At 41.6% G+C, this 21984-nt stretch overlaps 1 protein-coding gene across 1 annotated transcript in view; it reads left to right on the forward strand.

Moving 5' to 3' along the window:
* The window catches only part of LOC125299611 (exostosin-1), a 249295-nt gene that overhangs the window by 179277 nt on the left and 48034 nt on the right, over nt 1–21984 (forward strand). The window contains exons 3-4 of the mRNA XM_048250942.1: nt 16039–16132; nt 21273–21380. Of these exons, the coding sequence (XP_048106899.1) occupies nt 16039–16132; nt 21273–21380 (202 nt within the window). The remainder of the gene's footprint in view (nt 1–16038; nt 16133–21272; nt 21381–21984) is intronic.

Consider the following 21984-nt stretch of genomic DNA (forward strand, 5'->3'; position numbering starts at 1 on the left):
CTCTCTCTCTCTCTCTCTCTCTCTCTCTCTTTTTCCTCCTCACAAAAAAAGGGGGACAGCTCATTCTCTGGCTCCGATGTTCACAGCTGTGTAGAATTATGTTGGGAACAGTCATGCTGCGGTTTTGTTTGCCAGACAGGATGAAACAGAACACATTTGGTTTTGGACCTTCCGCCAGGTTCTGCCCATGAGAAAGCCTAGAATGTCCACTCAAAAAGCATGAAGTAGAGCTGCGCCTTGTTTTTAAGTCCTCTTGAGAAAGGTTACAGGTCACAGCAGGTCACAGCTCATTTAGATCACATAATTGAACAATTACATCACAATTTCATGAGTCTACCTTATAGGGCATAGTGATCAGACATATATAAAAAAATTATAAAAACGTACAATAGACACACACATGTCAAATACATTTTACAGAAAACAGGACATTTCCAATTCTTCGTTTAGACCATTAGGATGAAGAGTCTTTAGATAGAAAATATATCTGCATTCACATTGCAATAAACATTTGTCTAAATTTCCACCTTTTGGGAGTCAAATGATGCCACAGATGCCACAGAATTACAGATCCTTAATTGAGTGGTTTCCGTCTACAAAATGTCTCGCAACAGCTGATTTGGGATCAGCCCTGCGAATAGAGTTTTTATGCTCATTAATTCTGAATCTGAGTTGTCTAGTGGTTTTACCAACATACTGAAGGCCACATTTTAAACATGAAAGAAGGTAAACAACATTGTTAGAGCTGCATGTAATACGTTTTTTAATCTTGTATTCTCTTTTGTCACATAACTTGAAAAAGGTGTTGACTTTTTAGCATTGGAACAAGCAGCACAGTTACGGCATGGGAAGAAACCTGTGGCATTGTCCAAACGCTCCTGATGGGTGGATGTTCTGTGTGTATCTGCATGTACCAGTATATCACGAACATTTTTTGCTCTAGAAAAAGAGAACAGAGGGGGAGAATTAAAGATCTCTTTACCAACATTATCAATTGACAAGATATTCCAATGTTTTTTAACAATATCACATATAGAGTGGCCTAGAGGTGAGAAAGTAGTATTGAAAACACAAGAAAAAGATTTTTGTCTCTTAGGTCTAGCTTTGTCAAAAAGGTCATTTCTGTTCTTGCCATGTGCTTTGATGAATGCTTCATTAAGAACATCACGTGGATACCCTCTTTCCAACAGTTTGTTAAGAAGCTTATGGGCCTCTACCTGAAAGTCATCGTCCCTTGCACATATACGTCGTTAAGAACTGACTAAATGGTAAACCTTTTTTGAGGGACATTTGATGATGACTAGTATAGTGTAGGAGACTGTTTTTGTCAGTGGGTTTAAAGTGTAAAGTGTGGTGTATATACAGTATGTCCCTCTTTCAGAATTGCCTTCGTATCGAGGAAACTCACTTGGTGATCATCATACTCTAGACTAAATTCAATTGACTCCATGCAAGTATTGAGATGTTGAAGTAAGATTTGAAGGTCACTGCTTGAACCCCTCCAGATCAGAAATATATTGTCAATATATTTTTTCCAAAACACAATAGATGGTGAAAAAGGATTGTCATTATAGACATATTGAAATTCAAAAAAACCCATAAAAAGGTTTGCATAATCTGGGGCAAAACTTGCACCCATTGCTGTGCCATGTGTTTGCAGGAAAAAGTTTTTACCATGAAGAAAATAGTTTTTAGTTATTACAATTTCAGACATATTAACCAGGAAATCTGATGGTGGGACATGATCAGATCTGGAGTCTAGAAAGAACTTAAGTGCATTCAGGCCAGAGGGTGAGGGATGTTTGTGTACAAACTCACCACATCCATAGTGGCGAGAATGAGCTCACCACTAGTCAAAGTCAGGTCACTTAGTTGTGTAATGAAGTCTGCTGTGTCCTTGAGATAAGATGGAAGTTTTTCCACTAGTGGCCTTATGTGATAGTCAACAAAGTTAGATAGTGGTTCGGTTAAGGAACCAATACTAGCAATGATGAGAAACTTTTATGAACTTTGGGTAGACCATAAATCACTGGTTTGATGGGAAAATCATTCAGTCTGATTTATGTGACCCACTGACAGAGCTTGCTTTAAGAAAACTTCAATTTCCCCTTTAAAAGAGCGTGTTGGATCACATTGCAATTTTTTGTAGAATTTAGTCAGACAGCTGTCTATTAATTTCATCATCATACATGTTAGTGTTCATCAGTACTGTCTCTCCCCCTTTATCAGCCGGCTTTACAGTGATATTGGGGTTTTTTGCCAGAGATGAGAGGGCAGTCCGTTCACCTAAAGTGCAATTAGATCTCGAGTGAGATCTGAGCTGGAAAAGTTCTTTAACATCCCTATCAACTAACTTACAGAACGTGTCAATACCTGCACAGTTAACTTGTGGACAGAATGTACTTTTACGCTTAAAGTGCACAGGAGCATTTCTTTCAGTAACAACATTCTGAACAGTTAGAGGCAAAGTAGCTCTCCCCTTATGGTAGAAATACTTTAACTTGATAGAACGAAAGAATTTAAACAGTTCTACCTGGACTTGAAAGGGATTGAGGGGGGTGTTGGTACAAAGGACAGCCCTCTGTTGAGAATGGAGGTTTCTTCATCATTCAGTCTCTGGTCAGATAGATTGAAGATTAAGCTGGCATCTTCTGGTTGGCTACATGCTTCAGATAGCCTTGACTCCTTAAAAGTCTTGCGCCCTCTTTGGCCTCTTCTGGTTTTTCTTTTGCCTTTTTCTGTTTCTTCTGTTTGATTGGCTGGTTCTTTTTGGTGGGTGCCCTCTCTAAAATATCCTCCTCGGGCTCAGAGGGAAATGGTGTGCTAGAGATAAAAGAGTAGGAGTCTGAGCGAGGAGCTCCTCTGGTTTTCCGATACTTTGGCCTTTCAGATGTCAATAGCCATGGGTACACCCTTCCACCTTTATAATCCATTATAAGCCTAGAATGTTCCAGAACACTTAATACTGAAGGACATATTAGTAAATACTGTCTGAGGAAGTAAAGAACATGAGAGTTTGTTGTTAGAACCACTGATCTATAAAGAACTTTATAGATCAGTGGTTAGAACCTGTGAATGAAACCGAGAATGCTTTGCTGTGAAAAATAGAATCACTATGTTGCCTATAGTGGCACACACTGTCCCTGGGGCTGGTATGAAAAAGTGAGAGTAAGTGAAGAGACTTATTCCCTTTTATCCTGCTGTTTTATGGCACAGTGACCGAATAAAGGGATAGGACCGCCATAAATATATTGAGGATGTGGAGGTTGTTAATTAAATTTTGATAACATCTCACCTCTGCGTGAAATGTGAGGAGACTGGGCTTTTGGGCCGATGTGTCATCTCTCAGTCCTCCCATTTCTTTCTAGTGTGTGTGAGTGTGTGTGTGTATGTGAGTGTGTGTGTGTGAGTGTGTGTGTGTGTGTGAGTGTGTGTGTGTGTGTGTGTGTGTGTGAGAGAGAGTGTGTGTGTGTGTGTATGTGTGTGTGTGTGTGTGACAAAATTGCAGCTGTCTTTATTGGTTACATGGCGCTTAAGAGTCTTGCTGAACCTGTAAAACTTCACTGATACCTAAATGAACGACTCAACACACAGGAGTCTGGCAAGAATCATTTTCTGTAGGAGAAGTCCTTTGTGTTTAATTTAGCAATAGCTGATGTTTTTTGCTAAAATATGCCAGCATAATTGATTTATTAATTTCTCTTCTTACCCAAAATGAAACATTTATGAAATTGCTCTCATGAATCTATTATTTTTCTGCTGACTGAGAACAAGAGGTCTATTTCACTGCCAAAGTCAGCACAGGCCAAAAGCCTGCTTTGATTAACGAATACCGCATTATGTATGCCATCATAAATCACATATTTCACGTGTGCAACTACATAGATCCGCTGCTCGGTTTACATTGGACTAAAGAGAGAGTTATACGAGTTCTGACCGCAGATGACTCTTGCTGGACCTTCGTTGCAAGTCGGAGCTGGATTACTGTAAAGGAAGTAACATCAGTCCCTGTGGCATTGCATTGCTTTGAGTCCCTTCTCATGAGCTGACCCACACCCACCGACTAAATCATAGGAAAACACTCCTGACATGAAACAGACGGATTTAACCAATGAAAGATGTTCAACCACCTTTTTCAGCAGTGTTCCCTTTGACTCACACAAGGAGGGGAAAAGGAGCAAAACCTTTTCCATGAAAAATTCATAGATAATGCAGAGTAAACAAAGTGCTCTAGAATGGCCAGGAATGTTTTACTGTTTGGCAAATTCACTGTGACGCCCTGCTGCGTTTTCTTAAGGTTGGTATATCGCTCTTGGGAGCAAGGCCTCCACCTAATTGCTATGGTGACTGACAGTGTTGTAGGCCAGTAATTTGATTTATATTGAGTTATACAAGGAATGGTTTAGAGTCTTATAAAAACATGTAGAGACTCGCTTTGGCGAGCACCGCATTTGTTGTCGTGCTATATTTTCTTTGAACATTTCGCCCTTTCGTAGCGCTCGGTGCCAGGAGGATGAGGGATAGAGCCGTGGTCTCATTTTCTACAACTCACCTGTTCTCTTCTCTCCTCTGTGGACTCCGAGGCTCCAGGAGACTGAGACTGAGACTGTAATCTCCATAGTCTGACAGTTTACTTCACAGATATTCAATTTATACCTAACCACCCCAGAAGAACCCCTAAATTATGTACACACACGCTGATGAATTCCTACATGTGAATTAACTCACACGTCTCAAATCTGCTCTCTAATGAGGGCTCATGGGTCTCCATTTTGTCTCCGAGAGCGCGCGAGCAAGAGAGAGAGAGAGAGAGAGAGAGAGAGATTTCTTAGGCTGGTGCTGCAGCGAAGATGGAAGATCATCTTTTGCCGACTGTGACTGTGGTCGGAGGTGGTGAGACAGCTGGGTTCTTTTACAAAATAAAGTGGCAGATTTGCTATGAACACAGGGAGCAGTTAATCTGAGCTCAAATTTAGCATGCAGCACAGAAGCTACTTTATGGTTTAGCACTTGGCTGATGATATACCTCACATGTCACACTTGAGGAATTTGTAGACACACTTCATCATCCCATGTCCAATTGGACTGTGGATTATTTTCTGCCTTTGCTGAGTGCCTGTCTGCTTCAGCAGCAGGCTTCATGTGCCATATAAATCATAGAGCCTCATCCCACTGATAAATCAGTAACACCTCTAACCCCTTATAAGGCCTATATAAATGGCCTTAGCTCTGGTCTAACTGTGTTACACTATGACTGGAACAGCTTTAGATAGGAATACATTCATGAGACTTCTATTTGGTTATACCTTCAGTGAACACATACTGAATATTGTGAATGAATAGTAAGTATAACATGTCAGTTAAGTCGTTTTGGATGTCTCTTCCAAAACCTGTCCTTCAAAATATTTAAAGGTGCTCTAAGCGATGTTGGGTAATGTCACTTCTGTTGACGTTCAAACAAAACAGAGAGCTAGCTCGCTACTCCCTCCTCCTCCCTCCCATGCAACTGAAACTCTCCTGAACGTGCATCTCGTCGGTGATTGACTGGAACAGTTTGTTATGTTGCATGGTCCAGGCTGGGCTGTCCACAAAGCCCGCGTTTTTTTTTTTTACAGTGTAGTCAGGGAACAGGCAACTAGTGGATGGTAAGGAGCTGTTTGGTCTATGTGACAAAAAATGTTTTAGCTTAGAGATCGCATAGCATCATTCAGAGCACCTTTAATATTATGTTACAAATTCAGCTTCAGTTTATAATTACTATGCACTTTCACTTGAGTTAATGGCTTTGTGTATCAGCAACCACATTTAGTAAAGCTCACAGACAAATCCAGTCTTGCATTTGAAGATGTGACGTGGGTATCAAATGAACACTGATTGGCTCTCTGCCGTTTATTACCAGCAAGTGACCGACATGTAGAAACGTCACTAACACTGCAGAACATGAACAGCTAAGAACCTGACGTAAGCTACTCACCACCCAACACATGGCGCATAGAACGCTAGGAAGGAACATACTGGTTCCTCTCCACACATGCATTTATCAGTGTCACAATACCGTCACTGGCAAACTCAGTACATTTCATACTACAACATATAATGGTCCCAAGTTGTTTTCTTTTCGCTTCATTTGTTCTTTCTAAGGTTATTTTCCCCTTTTAACATAACGTATTTAAGAGACTATTTATATGCTATAGTATAGGGCAAGGAGAGAGCCTCAATTAATCCGTACTCCAAAACTCAACAACTGTGTAATTAATTGCACTGCACAAGGTAAACACACACGAATGAAAAGGGTGGGTGTCTGTTAATTAGAAAACTTCAAAATAAGTATTATTTTTCTGTCTTGGTGCAATTTCCTAAAATGATGTGCCTTCATTATCTGTAACATTTATCTATACTTTATTTTTTTTTTTTTCTCTGATGCAGTAAAAATAGAAGTGTGGTATGATGATCAATTAGAACTAACTACCTAAGTATGACAGTGCTATTCACCATGTTGTGCAAGAAAGATGTTAAAAAGATGCCAGTTAGCACATTAGCTTAGAAGGAGATCCAAATAAATTAAATTAAAATAAAACCCATCTATCTACAGCACTGTCATACTTGTTAGTTCTAATTGATCATCATGCCACACTTCTATTTTACTGCATCAGAGAAAAGAAAAAATATAATATAGATAAATGTTACAGATAATGAAGGCACATAATTTTAGGAAATTGCACCTAGACAGAAAAATAATACTAATAATTTTGAAGTTTTCTGCTAATTAACAGGCACCCACCCTTGTGTATGTTTACCTTGTGCAGTGCAATTAATTACACAGTTGTTGAGTTTTGGAGTACGGATTAATTGAGGCTCTCTCCTTGCCCTATAGCATAGAAAAAGTCTCTTAAATATTTCATGTTAAAAGGAGAAAATAACCTTAGAAAGAACAAATGAGGCGAAAAGAAAACAACTTGGGATCAATATTAACTTGCATAAGTGTCAACTGGGCTGTTGCTGGTGTTTGTAAGGTGTTGTTTTGCGTATTTTGGAGTCTTTTGCCTCCATTCAGACAGAACAGTCAAGAATGACAGGAATGTTGATAGGTGTTAAAATGAAGAAATATGTCTACAATATGCTAACCTGACGCATCATACTCAGATTCTAGTCAGAATATGAGTCTGATATTGCTACATTGAGATGTAATTATGGGGCGTGTTTCAACCGATACAGGGGGGGAATGCCTATGCACTCAATTGGATAGACCTAACCAATCACAGCAACAAAATAGCTTACCGTGAGCTGTAGGAAGAACACACAAACCATCCTTCTTCTCCACAAATGCCTTAACATTGTTTTTCTGGTCTTTTGTAAAAGTTACTGTGCTGTCAATATCTCCTACAACACCCATTAGCGAAATCTAATAAATATGTAGCAGGGTAGACCTAGGCTATTCAGAAAAACGGATATTCCCCCCTCCTTTGTTTTTAAAAATAATTCGGTTGAATACAGATGCTACAAACATGTTATAAACAGCTGAGGAAGGGTGTCGCAAATCCCTCGAGCAAACAGGTGGCTAATCAGAGATTTCAAACGAACAAGGGAACAACATGTCACACTTGATGAAAGTGAAACCATGAGTTACCACATATCAACTTTTGCCAACGTTTTCAGAAATAATAGTTTCAGTAATAAAACCTCAATGAAACAATATGCATTTTTCCAAATGGGATCTTAGAAGCCATCTGTCATCTTCTAGCCACAGCGTTTTTGTTGCAAACAAAATCAATCTAAGCGTGCTCAGATGACGTGATAGACGAGGCACTGTTGCTCACCTGTCCATCATCGTAAAGCCCAATTTGATTGGTCCAAACAGCTCTGGTTGAGCATAGTTGCTCCACAACAGAGCAATGCCAGACCGAACTTCCTGACCTCAAATGTTGTGGGCAGAGCTAAGTACGGCTGGCACCCAGGCTAACAATATGCTGTTATTTGTCCAAAATTATGAGATCTAAATCTGAAACCTTGCTGCTCAAATGATACCTGGTCCTTTGAGTTAGCTTTTTAGCAATTTAGCAAATTGTATTGAATGGTGAATCTTAAATATGAATGTTAGCAAAACTTCACTGCCACTTTAAAGTTGTAGTGGAGGTTCAAGAGGAGCACATATGGATGAGTGACAGCTGTCAGTTGCCTCATTGGTCATTAAAAGCGACCATGTCTCTACATGCCACTCATTCCAGCCCAGTTCAGCATCCCACCTCCTCCACATCATTCCTTCTAATTCACTTGCAGTCACTTTCTTGCTTACACCACACCACCCCACCCCAAAGTCCCCAGTCCCCAGACACTGCATACACAATTCCCTAAGGCATTTCAGGACCATGGACAGCTACAAAAATGCCTAAATACAATCCAACTAGCTTCCATGTTCTGTGTGCACGTGCTGTTGTTGTGTTCTTGGGTTATAAATTATGTTCTCCTGATGTTATTACAGTGCATGAAAATGCACTGTACTGTTCTTCCTAGGCTTCTTCTTATTCTTCTTCTAACGCATTTAATGCAGCTTCAACCGTTTAACGTAGAAACTTCATTCAAACTATGTTACGTAGGTCTTACTTAGGACATGGGTGCTATGTATTTTTCAGCTTTGTAACTTTTATACTTTTTAAACTATTAATTAAAAACTGTTCAAAATTTCCCCATAGACTTAACATGGGCTGATGACATCACAATAGAGCCGTTAAGCAATTAGAATCCTATGGCAGGTGTTCAGGCCACCTGGACCAACTGCCAGTCTCAGGCTTTAAGCATACAAACTGGCCCTATTAAGACTACACATCCTGTTCAACTGCTTCCTCTGCCAAAAACTGTTTCAAAATAAAAGTCCTCACTATAATATTTTACTGTTAAACAATTTAACCCTTTAAACTACTGAACTTTTTAACTGTTCAGCCATTGTAACTGTTACTTGTCATCAACTATGACTCCTACCCACTGTAGCTAGTTAGCTAAGTTAGCTAAGTCACATGGTTAGCATAGTTAGCATGCTAACATGTTAGCATGCTAGTTAGCATTTTTAGCAAAACTGCTAAAAATGATTAGCTAAGTTAGCTAAGTCATATGGTTAGCATAGTTAGCATGCTAGCATGTTAGCATGTTAGTTAGCATTTTTAGCAAAACTGCTAAAAATGATTAGCTAAGTTAGCTAAGTCACATGGTTAGCATGCTAGCATGCTAGTTAGCATTTTTAACAAAACTGCTTAAAATGATTAGCTAAGTTAGCTAAGTCACATGGTTAGCATGCTAGCATGTTAGCATGCTAGTTAGCATTTTTAGCAAAACTGCTTAAAATGATGAGCTAAGTCAGCTAAGTAACATGGTTAACATTGTTAGCATGTTAGTTAGCATAGTTAGCATAACTGCTAAAAATGATTAACTAAGTTAGCTAAGTCACATGGTTAGCATACTTAGCATTTTAACATTGTTAGCATGCTAGTTAGCATAGTAACTTGGTTAGCATTATTATCTTTGTTAATATAGTTAGCATAACTGCTAGCAAACATTAGAGCCATTCCATGTGTCAGTTATCGTCAACTATCTACCTAAATAATTTAACCATTTAAACTATCCACTTATTTAACTGTTCAGTCATTCCAACTATATTAAACCTCATCTACCTAGCAACCAATATAGTTTGTTTTTACTCTGTATGATATTTTACATCATATTTTTGCATTTTCATGCACTGTATTTCCTTCAGGAAATGCTTTTCTAGTTGCCCATAGTTATCCTGTTCCATCTTCAGATCCAGTTAACTATTGGCCTGCAAGTAATAGTGCGAATGAGCATCGACAATCGATGCCCCCCAATCAGAATGCGTTTAGATGGATCTATACAGACCTGGTCCCCTGGCCGTCCATGCTAGTCCGCTGCACAGCCCTGAATGGTGCAGGGGGATTCTATTGATATCCTACTGATCGCTCTCATTGTGTTAAAGAGGCCATCCTGGCCTCCATCAATTAAAGGACAGGGTTTCTCAGAACCTCCCCATCGATTGCTAATTCATTCTGACTGTTCTGTCCCCGCTGAGTGGAATCAGCAGCCTCTGTTCTCATGACCGGCCGGCTGCGCCCAGAAAGGCAGGTGGTAGAGCTCCGATAATGATGAAATAATTCAATGGGAAAATGTGGGCTTTTCAGAGGAATCAGAGTAGTGGAGAGCCAAAGGTCAGCACCAATAAAAGGCTTTTTTCTTTTTTTCATTTGTCCAGCCTCGTCTGATACACCTCTTCATGCCTTAACCATTTCAGGTCCTGTCCTCTCATTTTCCTTTTCCATTTTTGTTCCTTTTAAACATTCAATTCTTATTAATGTGAGACAAATACCAATTAAAAAATACCACTCCCTGACGTCTCAACATTGATGTTTGAAAATAAGTGCATTTCTGTTGATAGGTTAAATGGCAAATGTATTCTTAAACTGAGCTTTTTAATAATGAGAGCTAATATCTAGTCAGAGCTCCTTAACAAGCTCATTAGACTTTCAGGTCCCTGGGTTGGATTGGAATATTAAAAATGATTTTTGAGAGAGGGTCCTAATCTTGGATTTTGTGAGTGGCCAGCACAGCTCTGTTTCACGGCATCTGGTTCTGTTCATTTGTGGTTCAGTCCAGTTTCTTCTGCCAATCAGTTCTCTTGGATCCATGACACAACTGTGCTAAAACTTGTACAGTTGGATCTGGAGGCAACATTGGAGCAAGCTCAGAATAGCCATTGCTTTCTATGGGTATGAAGTTTGAATTGAATGTTGTCTCTCTCCCTGTGGCAATTCTACTCTATGGGTCCAGTACGTACAGTGACCGTCCCAGTGGCCCACTCTCAGCAGCAGTAAAAGTGACACTTACCCAGGTTGACATTTCATGAATTAAGAAGCGTATTTGTCCCTGGCTCCGGGAGTGGGATGGGAGCCTGGCGGGGTGATAGGCAGGCGGAGATTAAGGCTCTCTTGAATGAGCCGCTCTGGATCAGGGGATCTTTTTCGTGCTCCGCTCCTCTGGGGGGCGAGGGAGAAGAAGGAAGAGGATTTTGAAAATGATTCCCTGGAGAGCTGTCACTCAGACAGGTGTCATCCATACGTGATCACACACAGCCCAGGATCTGACCACCCAGAGCAACATGCAAACGGAGTTCAGCAGGTTTGAACACTTGAAGGATGCCATTTTCATCCCCCCCCACCCACATACACACACACACACACACACACACACACACACATACGATGCATGCACAAACACACAATGTTCCGTTTTCATGGATACTGTATGAAGACACATTGCAGCAGGTGCTTTTTTGTTGGAGGATGATGGATAATCCTTTGTGTGCCATCATTAGCTGGTAGCTATCCTCTGTGGTATCTTACCTCCAGTCATGCCCCTTCTGAGGAGTGATAATTGCCTTGAAAGGATGCCTCAAATAATTACACCATGGAAAGGGTGGCCAGTTTTTTTTATTTATTTATTTTTTTGACGTTCTCAATTTCCGTTGTGCTGGGTGTGTTTCAGAAGCATGTCCCAATAATCTCCCGTTCTCCTCCCTCTCCCTCCATCCCTCCATCCCTCCAGCTTCTGTGTTCTTATAATTGGATTCCCTCTCTTTGGCGAAGCTATCAACATGACAGGAGTTATTGATTTCTGAGTGGATTGTGTTTCACATGTCAAAATCTGAGCCCAGTCTACAGTAAAAAGGAGAAGGGAAAATGCTGATTTATGAATACTGTGTTGTTCATCTTAAGGAAGTCTGCTTTGGCTTGCACAGCTCTTGTCTGCTATAAATAACTGTCAGTAGACAGGGTATTGAGATTCCATTGGCTAGATATGGTTGACTGGATCAAAGCGGGTTTGCCACAAAATAACGCTCTCGGGTGCATCTGTGTCTTAACAGCTAAAGGTCCCCTCTCTAGAAATGAAAAATCAGATCACAACACCGTCAGACAAAGCCCTAGGCTCTAACTCACAATATATGCCATTTTACAATCTCAAAATCTATTAATATTTAAAAAAATAAGTGTGATTTTAAACCATTACTTTTCTTTTCTGCAGCATTCAATAGTTCTATGCGACATGACACCATTTCTCAGACATGTCTTCATTAGCGGGTCACTACTTTGCATTTTCCGCTTTGCAAAAGTTCACCCACCGTATGACATGGTGATTAATGTAACTTATTATGCTACAGAAGCCCCTTGTCCCCCACTGACTCACAATCCTTTAATCTGCCCCATACAGAGGATCCATACCGCGTGTGGGTGTGCTCGAGTGGAGGAAACCATACTTGTCAGCTATCGGAAACCTGAGAGCTTGTGAATGAGGAGTGTGTGTGGTATTCTGGTATGATGGCTCATGCTGTAATTCAAATGCTTCACAAATTGACAGCATGGTGCTAACAGCAAAGTCAACACTTGGAGTTTACAAGCACTGACTAAAATATCTATGCCTTATGCTCTGCTGTAAACCCATCTGGGAGAAAACATCTGGGAAAGCGCTGGACTTATTCACCATCTCCCCAGAGTTAGATAAGATTATACACACCCTTCTCGAGTCTGTAACTCAGTCTGGCACACACACTGTTGGCAGGGATGGATTACTGCACGGGCCTACCAGGCCCAGGCCCAGGGGCCCAAGCCTTTGCATGGAATCATGCCTCAATATCAACAAATCAGGATGTAGGCTATGAATCTATGCACCAGAATACAGGAAATTGCATCAAACAAATTAAACCCCCAAACCCCCCCTCCGACATATGCAGCATTTAGTGGGGGGCCCATACAATAAAGTTTATAATCCGTCCATGACCATTAGCCTTGCTTAGCATAGTTCATTGGGGTGGTCAGAACCAACTAGCCTATATCTCCCAAAAGTAACAAAAGACTAAGATGAAGCTAATTTCCCAAAATGTTGGCCTGTTCCTTTAAAGCATGCAGCTATCAAGTCTAAACCTGTCCGACTTCATTAGAAATTACATGGTGGACATTATCAGGATCTATCCATCAGCTTGTCTGGAGAAACTTGCATACATCCCCACCTCATGCTGCCAATAAATAAAACAAACTAAGTCAAAATATGTTATCATTTCATAATTTAACAGCACTCATAGTTTAAGTGACTAAATTGGCCAGTGCATTCTGTAATTTATTGTAAGTATAAAAATGATAATTATATTGTGAATCATTGTATCATTGTTGTAGTTTGTTTAAATTACAATGTGAGCATATGTAACTATGATGACTCATGTAGGTTCATATTTTGATACTGCAGTTGTTGTGCCTTTTCCTGTAGTAAGGAGTGTTTTTAGAGGAAATAATAGTGTGGCTTTAGAGATTAGTGTTACGGAATGTAAATGTAAATTTTATCTAAACATCCAGACATGTTCTAAATATTAAAACCTGCCTCCCAACATGTTGCACAAATAGTGAAATATACCAATATACTGTATCACGGCAACCAAGAAAAATATACAGAAGGGATGAATGGATGGATGGATGGATGGATAAAAGATGAAGGGATGAATAAAGCATAAGCTGAGGAATGTTGCTGAGCCCCTCTAGTGGCAGTGTCCTGCAAATCGAAAATCAGGAGGCATCACACCTGCTCTCTGTGTGTGTGTGTGTGTGTGTGTGTGTGTGTGTGTGTGTGTGTGTGTGTGTGTGTGTGTGTGTGTGTGAGAGAGTGAGGAAAGGGCGAGATAAAAGAAAGAACAACATCCTTTCTTTATCCAACATGTTTCAGGGCAGGATGTGACATGTCCAGATGTCCTGTGTCTTGATCATTCTCTAAAGGGCAAGCTGGCTACCCACTAACCTGTGCATTGAGCAGTGGTTTATTTCCCAGAATCCTTAGCTGAAGCCCTGTATAGCACCCCACACACGCACATACACATACACATACACATACACACACACACACACACACTCCAGCTCCCCCGCAGAAGTGTATTAACTCCCTGGATCGCTCGGGTTGACATTGTGTTGCAGGGAGGTCAGTGGCAGATTCTCTCTTCATTGCTTTCTTAAGACGTGGGGGGGGACTAATTTAATGACACTAGAGCACTTGTTCCCCAGGAACACACACACACACACCCACACACACACGCACACACACATGAGATAAGAAGAGATACAGTGACACAGACAGCACACACAGCCACACAGAGATAAGAAGCCCCACACCCATAATGCACCACACACACACACACACACACACACACACACACACACACACACACACACACAAACACAAACACACCACACAGACGGAGACGCGTACTACAGACACACACCACTCTCACACGTGCTTGTCACTTGGTCAGGCTTGTGGTGGATGGCGATCAGATTAGCTGTGAGCTGGCTGTGTCCTTGGGTCTGGACTCCTGCGGACCCTTGTGTGGAGCCAGAGACAGGCCCTGATGCGTTCGCTCTGCTACACACTGCAGGCTCAGTAATCCCACCCTTCCCTTCTTCTGGAGTGGACAATGATTGATCTGCCCAGTTGGTTCACCTCTGATAATCTGTCATACTGTCCACATCTGTGGTCATTTTCAGGTGACCTTTACATACGTGTATTTTCCCCGTCTGTTCTTGCTGCAACGATAACATCATAAATCTATAGATCCTTATAGTCAGGGTGATATGTGTTTTTTTTTTTAAACTTTTTTATGAAAGCATGAAGCTTGGTGCACTTCACTTGTACAGTATGGCACCCTGATGATTTTCCAACATGACGCCATCACACAAAACGCCTTATATAATAGATAGAGGTTTCCAAATCTATTCCAATTAGATTTGTTTTTAGAAATGCTTAATAAATGCATTTTAAGAGCAATCTAACCTAATCCAAGATAGTGGCTTTTAAGGTTGTAGAAGCTCCAATATTGTTTGTCTTTTTATTTGGTTTGTCTCCCCCGTCACCATACGCCGTATACGCGCATAAATAAGGCTTATGTGTTGGATGGTAATGTATTTCAGGGTTTAAGGCCGTGCTCTATATGTTGCCGCCGGACTGATTTACATCACTTAAAAGCTTCCAGTGTTATTGGCCGAGATTTACTGTGAGATAAAAACGGCACCTCCTCGCGCTCTCGTTTTCACTCGGCCACTTGGACGGGGGGCCGCAAGGCGCGGGCGGCATAAATTACTCCGCGGCCGCTCCGCTCGTCCTGTGGTGGTTGGCGCGTGGACAGGAGGAGACATGGAAAGCCAAAGGGAGGTGGTGGAGGAGGAGGAGGAGAGTTCTTCTTCAGTCCATGCGTCATGTGAGCTTTTTTTTTTTAGGGGCTTGGTGACTGAGGGGCGGGAAGATTCATTGGAAGATCTGTCTTCTCCTTGCTCCGGCCTAGAGGGGTTCTTTTTATTGTAGGTTTTCGGATGGTTTGTTGACATTCCTGGAATGTCTCTGTGCATCTGAAGATGTTTTTCTTGGACAACTCATTTCCCAGAGTTTGAGTCATCATCCAGGCTTCCATTAGGATTTATTTCTTCATGGAAGAAATAAAAGGATTGGCCCATCAGTTTGACATAGGTTGAAAAGGTCAGGTTTTATATGACAAAAAAAAATCATGTGTCTCAAAAACTTTCACCCCTACCCACAACAAACCAAACCACCAAACTATCATACATTTACTGGTTGGTCGTTTACATCATGAATTCAGAGTCACTAAACAGAGTGTTGCCTATTTTTTTTTACTTGTAAGCTACTATGTATTCAACATTCAGTCAAAACACCTATAATCTCTTTTCCAGAAAGATACCACGATGTTTTCGTCATGATGTTTGAACCTTCTGGAATCTTGGCAGTTGTATTTATAAGATGTGTTGTCATGCCCCTGTCTCAGGAACTCACAGCTGGTGACTGGAAGGTGTTTGTGCCATTACGTTGCTCTCTCTGTGTGTGTGTGTGTGTGTGTGTGTGTGTGTGTGTGTGTGTGTGTGTGTGTGTCTGATTCATTTGACAGCTCCTCTCTCTGACTCTCTCTCCTCTCTCCTCCTCCCCTCTCACCTGCAGATTCGACTACCAGGAGCTGCTCCATAACTCCAGTTTCTGCCTGGTCCCCCGAGGGCGTCGCCTGGGCTCCTTTCGGTTCCTGGAGGCCCTGCAGGTGTGTGCTGCCGTGTGAGGTTCTCCTCCTCCAAACAAAGTCCCTTCAAGGCTCCCCACCCCGCTCGCTGCACTTGAGTGGTTCCCTTGGAAACAAGCCATGATCGCTCATGTCGTTGGGAGGCGAGGTTATGGCGAGATGTTTTTGCAAACCCTCTGGGTCGAGAGCACTGGTGTTTGGCTTATTGGTATTGACAAGCTGTCATCTTTTCAAAAACAACCCAAGATGCCCCTTCTGTGTAGTAGATACAGATTCAGACTATTTTTATCTGCCTCGCTCCATACCACCCACTTTCATTAGCACCTGGTCTCTCTCTCTCTCTCTCTCTCTCTCTCTCTCTCTCTCCCTCTCTCTCTCTCTCTCTCTCTTCACTGAGTCTCTCTCTCTCTCTCTCTCTCTCTCCCCTCTCTCTCTCTCTCTCTCCTCCCCTCACTTAGTCTCTCTCTCTCTCTCTCTCTCTCTCTCTCTCTCTCTCTCTCTCTCTCCTCCCCTCACTTAGTCTCTGTTTATCATCTCTCTCTCTCTTACTCCCCCTCATCTTCCTTTTTCATTGTTTTTGTATTGATGTTTTTGTTCGACTTTGTCTCTCTCTCTCCACCCTCCCTACTGTATCTCTCCATCTCTTTTCTCTTCCTCCCTCAGTCACTTCCTCTCCTTATCTGATCCCTCCCTCCATTCGTCTCCCTCTTCCTGTTTCGTCTGCCTCTGTCTCTCTCTCCTTCTCATTTCCTCCATCAGACAGTTAAATGGTGTTCATTAAGCAGGCTTAAGTCATCTAGACAAGGGCTCTATTGCAACACCCCTACATGCCTCATAAACCTTCGGCAATTTCTGTGTCTCATTACAAAGGTAAAGCTTTTCATTAGAGGACATGCTTTATGGGTCCGCCCGCAAAGTTGTTAGGCTAAATTAGGCGTGCCTGACGTGGTGACCGCAAAAATATCCAGCCGAGCACTGCCGCTTTTTATTTGATTTGTTTATGTCACAGGTTAACCTTTGAAATAGGGCTTACAAGCGCAACTTCAGCTTATTAAAGTATGCCAGACGAAATAACAAGTCAAGGATCATGTAGAGTCAGCTTGTGATTATTGCTAATAAACCCTGCAAGGTTGCTGCGGACCGTGACACAAAGTGGACAAATTGCAAGTGATCGTTTACCAAAACACTGCTCTTGTCATGATTTCAAAGATTAATGTCATGATGACAAAAAATGCACAAAAACAAGCATGTTAAATCACTACTTGTGCAGGGCTCTGGCCATTTCACTTCTCTTTAGCACCCAGATTTCCGAGGGCCCCACCTCTGACGGGTAGAACATCAAAAGGCTTTTAGGTGCGACACACATTGAACAGCAGCATCGGCACTCTCACTCAATTTATCATCTCCGCTCCCACAATAAGGAGGGCAACCATGCAGATGGTTGGGTGTTGGAGGAGAGGAGAGGAGGGAGGGATGGAGAGGAGAGGAGGGAGGGATGTAGAGGAGAGGAGGGATGGAGGGAAGGGATGGAGAGGAGAGGAGAGGAGGGAGGGATGGAGAGGAGAGGAGGGATGGAAAGGAGGGAGGGATGGAGGGAAGGGATGGAGAGGAGAGTAGGGAGGGATGCTGTCTCTGACTCAGCACGTCCACTGGCTGGCAGAGTTGTTTTCAGGGTTTTTTTTTTTTCTTTTGTTTTTCTGGCCATCTAGAAGGGGAGGGGTGGCAAAGTTTTTCACTAGCTCAGTGTGCCCTCGGGCTCAGCAGTTTCAAGTGTCTGTCTTCATCTGAGGAAGTTCACAGTTCCCGCCTGAAGCCCTGGCTCATGGAACATGTCTGAATAGCTTGTGTTTCTACTGTTAAATAAAAGGAATTCTAAATGAACTCTCACCTTCACAAATATCAACTCAGGTTTTAACGAAAAACAACCAACTCATATATTTCTCACTATTCATTGGTGTTCTTCTCTATAGATTGTGTGTATTTAGTGAGGTTATATAGCAATGACTGCTAGTGATGGGCTGTGAAATGGATCGTGATAGAAGGCAATCGTTTAGGGAAGTGGTTTGATTTTCCCCTTGGGGATCAATAAAGTATCTATCTATCTATCTATCTATCTATCTATCTATCTATCTATCTATCTGTTATCCTTAAGCCTGAAAATGGCAGCTTTTAATGACAAGTGTGTCTCTCCCAGAATTGGCCTGCAGTACCCTGTGATGTTAACATTGTTGATGAGATCTATGACTAAACCTTTTCTAATTTTGAGAATATTGACCTTGCTGTGCGTTTGTATCCTGCAAAAACTGCTGTTCCACCTTTCCATTGAGTGCCTGGAGCGCGTGCTACAGCACCTAAACACACACACACACACACAAACACAGAGGGAAGCAGGCGCATGCACGCTCTGCAGCTCCGCGTGCTCGAGAGCTGGGAGGATTTAGAGAGGCTCGAGGTGGAAGCCTCGACTCAGCAACTACTGCTAGCTTCCTTAAGTCTCAAATCGGCGTCAGCTTTTTAATGATCCTAGGAGCACGGTTCGAGGATCTCAACAAACCAAAACCAGACAAAAACCTCCTTGCATGCTTGAGCTATTGATGCACTTTAGGATGAGAATCAGATAGTCCCCTGTATGCCCACAGAGACACAGTCAGAGCAGAGGCTCGAATGGAAGTGCAGCTCAAAGCCTTTTCTAGAAATTACTGTAGCATGTCATGTTGCTGTTTAGTGTACTAGATGTGTTGCTGTTGAGTTGAATCATGTGGAGCACAATGCATGCTTTCTGTCAGACAAAGGTCTAGTGCTCTAAATCTGATCTTTTGTAATCATTAGATTCACTTTTCTTCAGGCCCTCGGAAGCCCCCTTGCAAGTGCTTTCAGGTCCATTTCATTTCCACTTCAGTTTAAAGAGAGAGAGTGTTTTGTTTTGTTTTGTTTTGAGGCACGCCATCGCTTGGGCTCGTTTTCCTCTTCCTTGAGCACGCAAGTCGCCTTTGTGAAGAACGCTAACACCTCGTCACTTGCCAGGCAGAGCAGACTCATCATCTGGGACTGATGAAAGCGGAATGACTCTGTTTTGTTTCGGGTGTTTTCTTTCAAGCAAAGTTTAGATGAATCAAAGTATGACTCCGTTCGGCTGGTGGGAGAAAACAATGGCGCTTTTGTCACAGCGCTTCAGTGCACCCATCCACAGGCTTCTTTTATTTACCAAGTGGGTTCCACTCGTAACCTCCTGACTCATATGACAATAGCAGATTCATAATGCTTTCTAGTATTCTAAAAGCTGAAGGGACCAGATGATGAAACTGACAAAGCTTTGGATGATAGGTGCTCTTCCATGCTTGCAACACATTATGTATTGTACAGTCTACAGTGGTCTTGTCAGGATCCAGAGTTCTACTGTGTTTTTTTGTTTAGTATCATGTAACATGCAGGTTTAAAGTAGTATATACCTGGGGGGAGGAATGAAATCATGTCTTTGTATTAAAGACACCCTTAACAAGATTTGCTCTCAGGGTCCCCTGCAGTTGAGAAGTGCAATAATAAACAAACTAAATATGCGTCTTTTGCAACAAAGTATGAGCACAACTCCAATATAATATAGAGGGATGCACCGACAGCACTCTGTAGAAAAACATCTCTGAATTGCTGTAGCATAGCAGCTCTTTTCCATTTCGGGGATGGAGGGGGGGGCAGTTTCCTACCCGAAACTAGAAAGTTGCTACTGTAGGTCAGAAATCGCCTACAGAGGTCTGTTCAGACAATGGCAGAAGTGCCGTTTGTCATGTTATGAGGTTATGTGGCATTAAAATGATTTTGGAAACGTTATGTTAAGTTCAAAAAAAAAATTGTGCCCTTAATTCCCACTCCAGTTAAATGCTCCTGACAAACAAATTCTTGGCCTCTTTTTTAATAGATACATTCCAACCAATTCCAGGGATTCCCTAATGAATTTCAAATAGTAGTAACCATTTCCTTGAAGTTGTGCAGGAAGTTGAGCAGGATCTACAGTATTTGAGTGTCAGGGGCATAGTGCAAGCTGGTCTTATTGCTGCCCTTTATGTGGTACCATTAACTGGCACTAGGAGCAGTTATGTGCCTTTATGTAACTATGACAGAGAGGAAACGCAGGGGACACATGCATAACACCTAACCTACATCAAACACAATGGTGCCATGTCAAATGTTGTGTTGGAGAATCCATACGCGAGGAAATAATCTTAAATAATTAATTATTATCATCAATATTATTATAATAGAAAATAGTTTCAACTTAACGGGCAAATCTAAACAATTCATTTTGGGTACCATCTGTCTTAATAAATGATCTTTGTGTTAAAAACTAATGTATATAATTTTCTTGCTATCAGTATGATTATGTTTTGCAAGGTTTGTCCTAATAAGTGGGGCAGAGAGCATCTGATTGAAGAAGCATGTGAAGAAATGTCTATGTAATGAGTCATTTTTTAGGCTAATGCTTCAATTAACAATAAAAATTGACAAAATATCATTAGCAGCCAATTTGGTTCTTAAATGAAATCCTAAATCATCATTTGAACAGCATCCTCATGCACTGTCTATGGAATTGCACTTACAGTAAGTCAGTCATGGTGTATATGTTGTGGTGGGGTGGCATGGGCTTCTTCAATTTCATTGAACCGTTGGTCCTCATCTCAATAAAATGCATTTTCCAGGGTCAAAACTCATTACATTTTGCCACACATTGGGCAAACACTTCCATCCTAACCAAGTTTTGGTGGATCGTTTCTAATTGATTTTGCAATAGTGTAGTGCCTTGGGAAATTTCTTTGCACTCATTGCTATCCTGTCATAAAATAAATATAGCAGTTTTAAGCAGTCCCAATTAAGAATAAAAAAAACATGTTGCAGGGTGTTATATTAGGATAAATACAGTATGTCATCCTAAAATTAAGTTGTTCATTCACTCGCCGTTTGAAATATCCTGGGCGAGCCTGGATAAACCTGTTAGCAGATTTCAGTTTGCCCTACATTTGCTAACATTCAGGACAGGCTTGAATAGAAATGTATTGAAAATAAAATGATGGTGAATAGTTACCGCAAATAAACTGATGTTTTCCTGATGTGCTTACCACATGTGCCATGAGATTCACTACAGTGTTGTCGTCTGATTGCATCTTCTCAGGCTGCCTGCATCCCAGTGCTGCTCAGCAATGGCTGGGAGCTGCCCTTCTCTGAGAGCATCGACTGGAACAAAGCGGCTATCATCGGTGACGAAAGGCTCCTGCTTCAGGTACGACCTGACCTCAAATGACCTCTGACCTAAAATGTCCTCTGACCTCAAATGTCCTCTGGGGGGCGCTGTAGAGCATCTGGCTAAAATGCCCGTACCACACTTGGGTCTACATGCCCCGGAGACCCGGGTTGGAGTCCAACTCGGGTCATTTCCCAACCCCCCCATCTCTCTCTTCCTCTCCTACTCACTTCCTGTCAGTCTCTCTCCACTGTTCTGTCACAATAAAGGCAAAAAAGCCCAACTATTTTTTTTTTTTTCAAATACCTATTCCTGATTTGTGCAGCTCTATAGCAAAGCATGCTGAACATTTTAAACATGCTGCTACATGTATAGTGCTTTCAGATAAATGCACTGACACATTTGACAATCTGAATGGTCTTTGTATCATTTCACACTGTAGTCACATGCTCCTAACAAAGGCTTCTGTTTAGGCATTGGGTATCCAACAGTTCTTGTTTTTAAAAGATATATTTCAACCATTTCCTCAAAACAAATGTCTAATATTATGCATTTTCTTGAAGGTGTGCCTGCACAGGAATATTCCAGTGTCTTCATCGCTGCACAAGCTAGTCGTATTGCTGCTCCTCAATATTCCATTTTT

The sequence above is a fragment of the Alosa alosa genome, chromosome 8 (assembly GCF_017589495.1).
Source record: "Alosa alosa isolate M-15738 ecotype Scorff River chromosome 8, AALO_Geno_1.1, whole genome shotgun sequence".
Lineage (NCBI taxonomy): Eukaryota > Metazoa > Chordata > Actinopteri > Clupeiformes > Clupeidae > Alosa > Alosa alosa.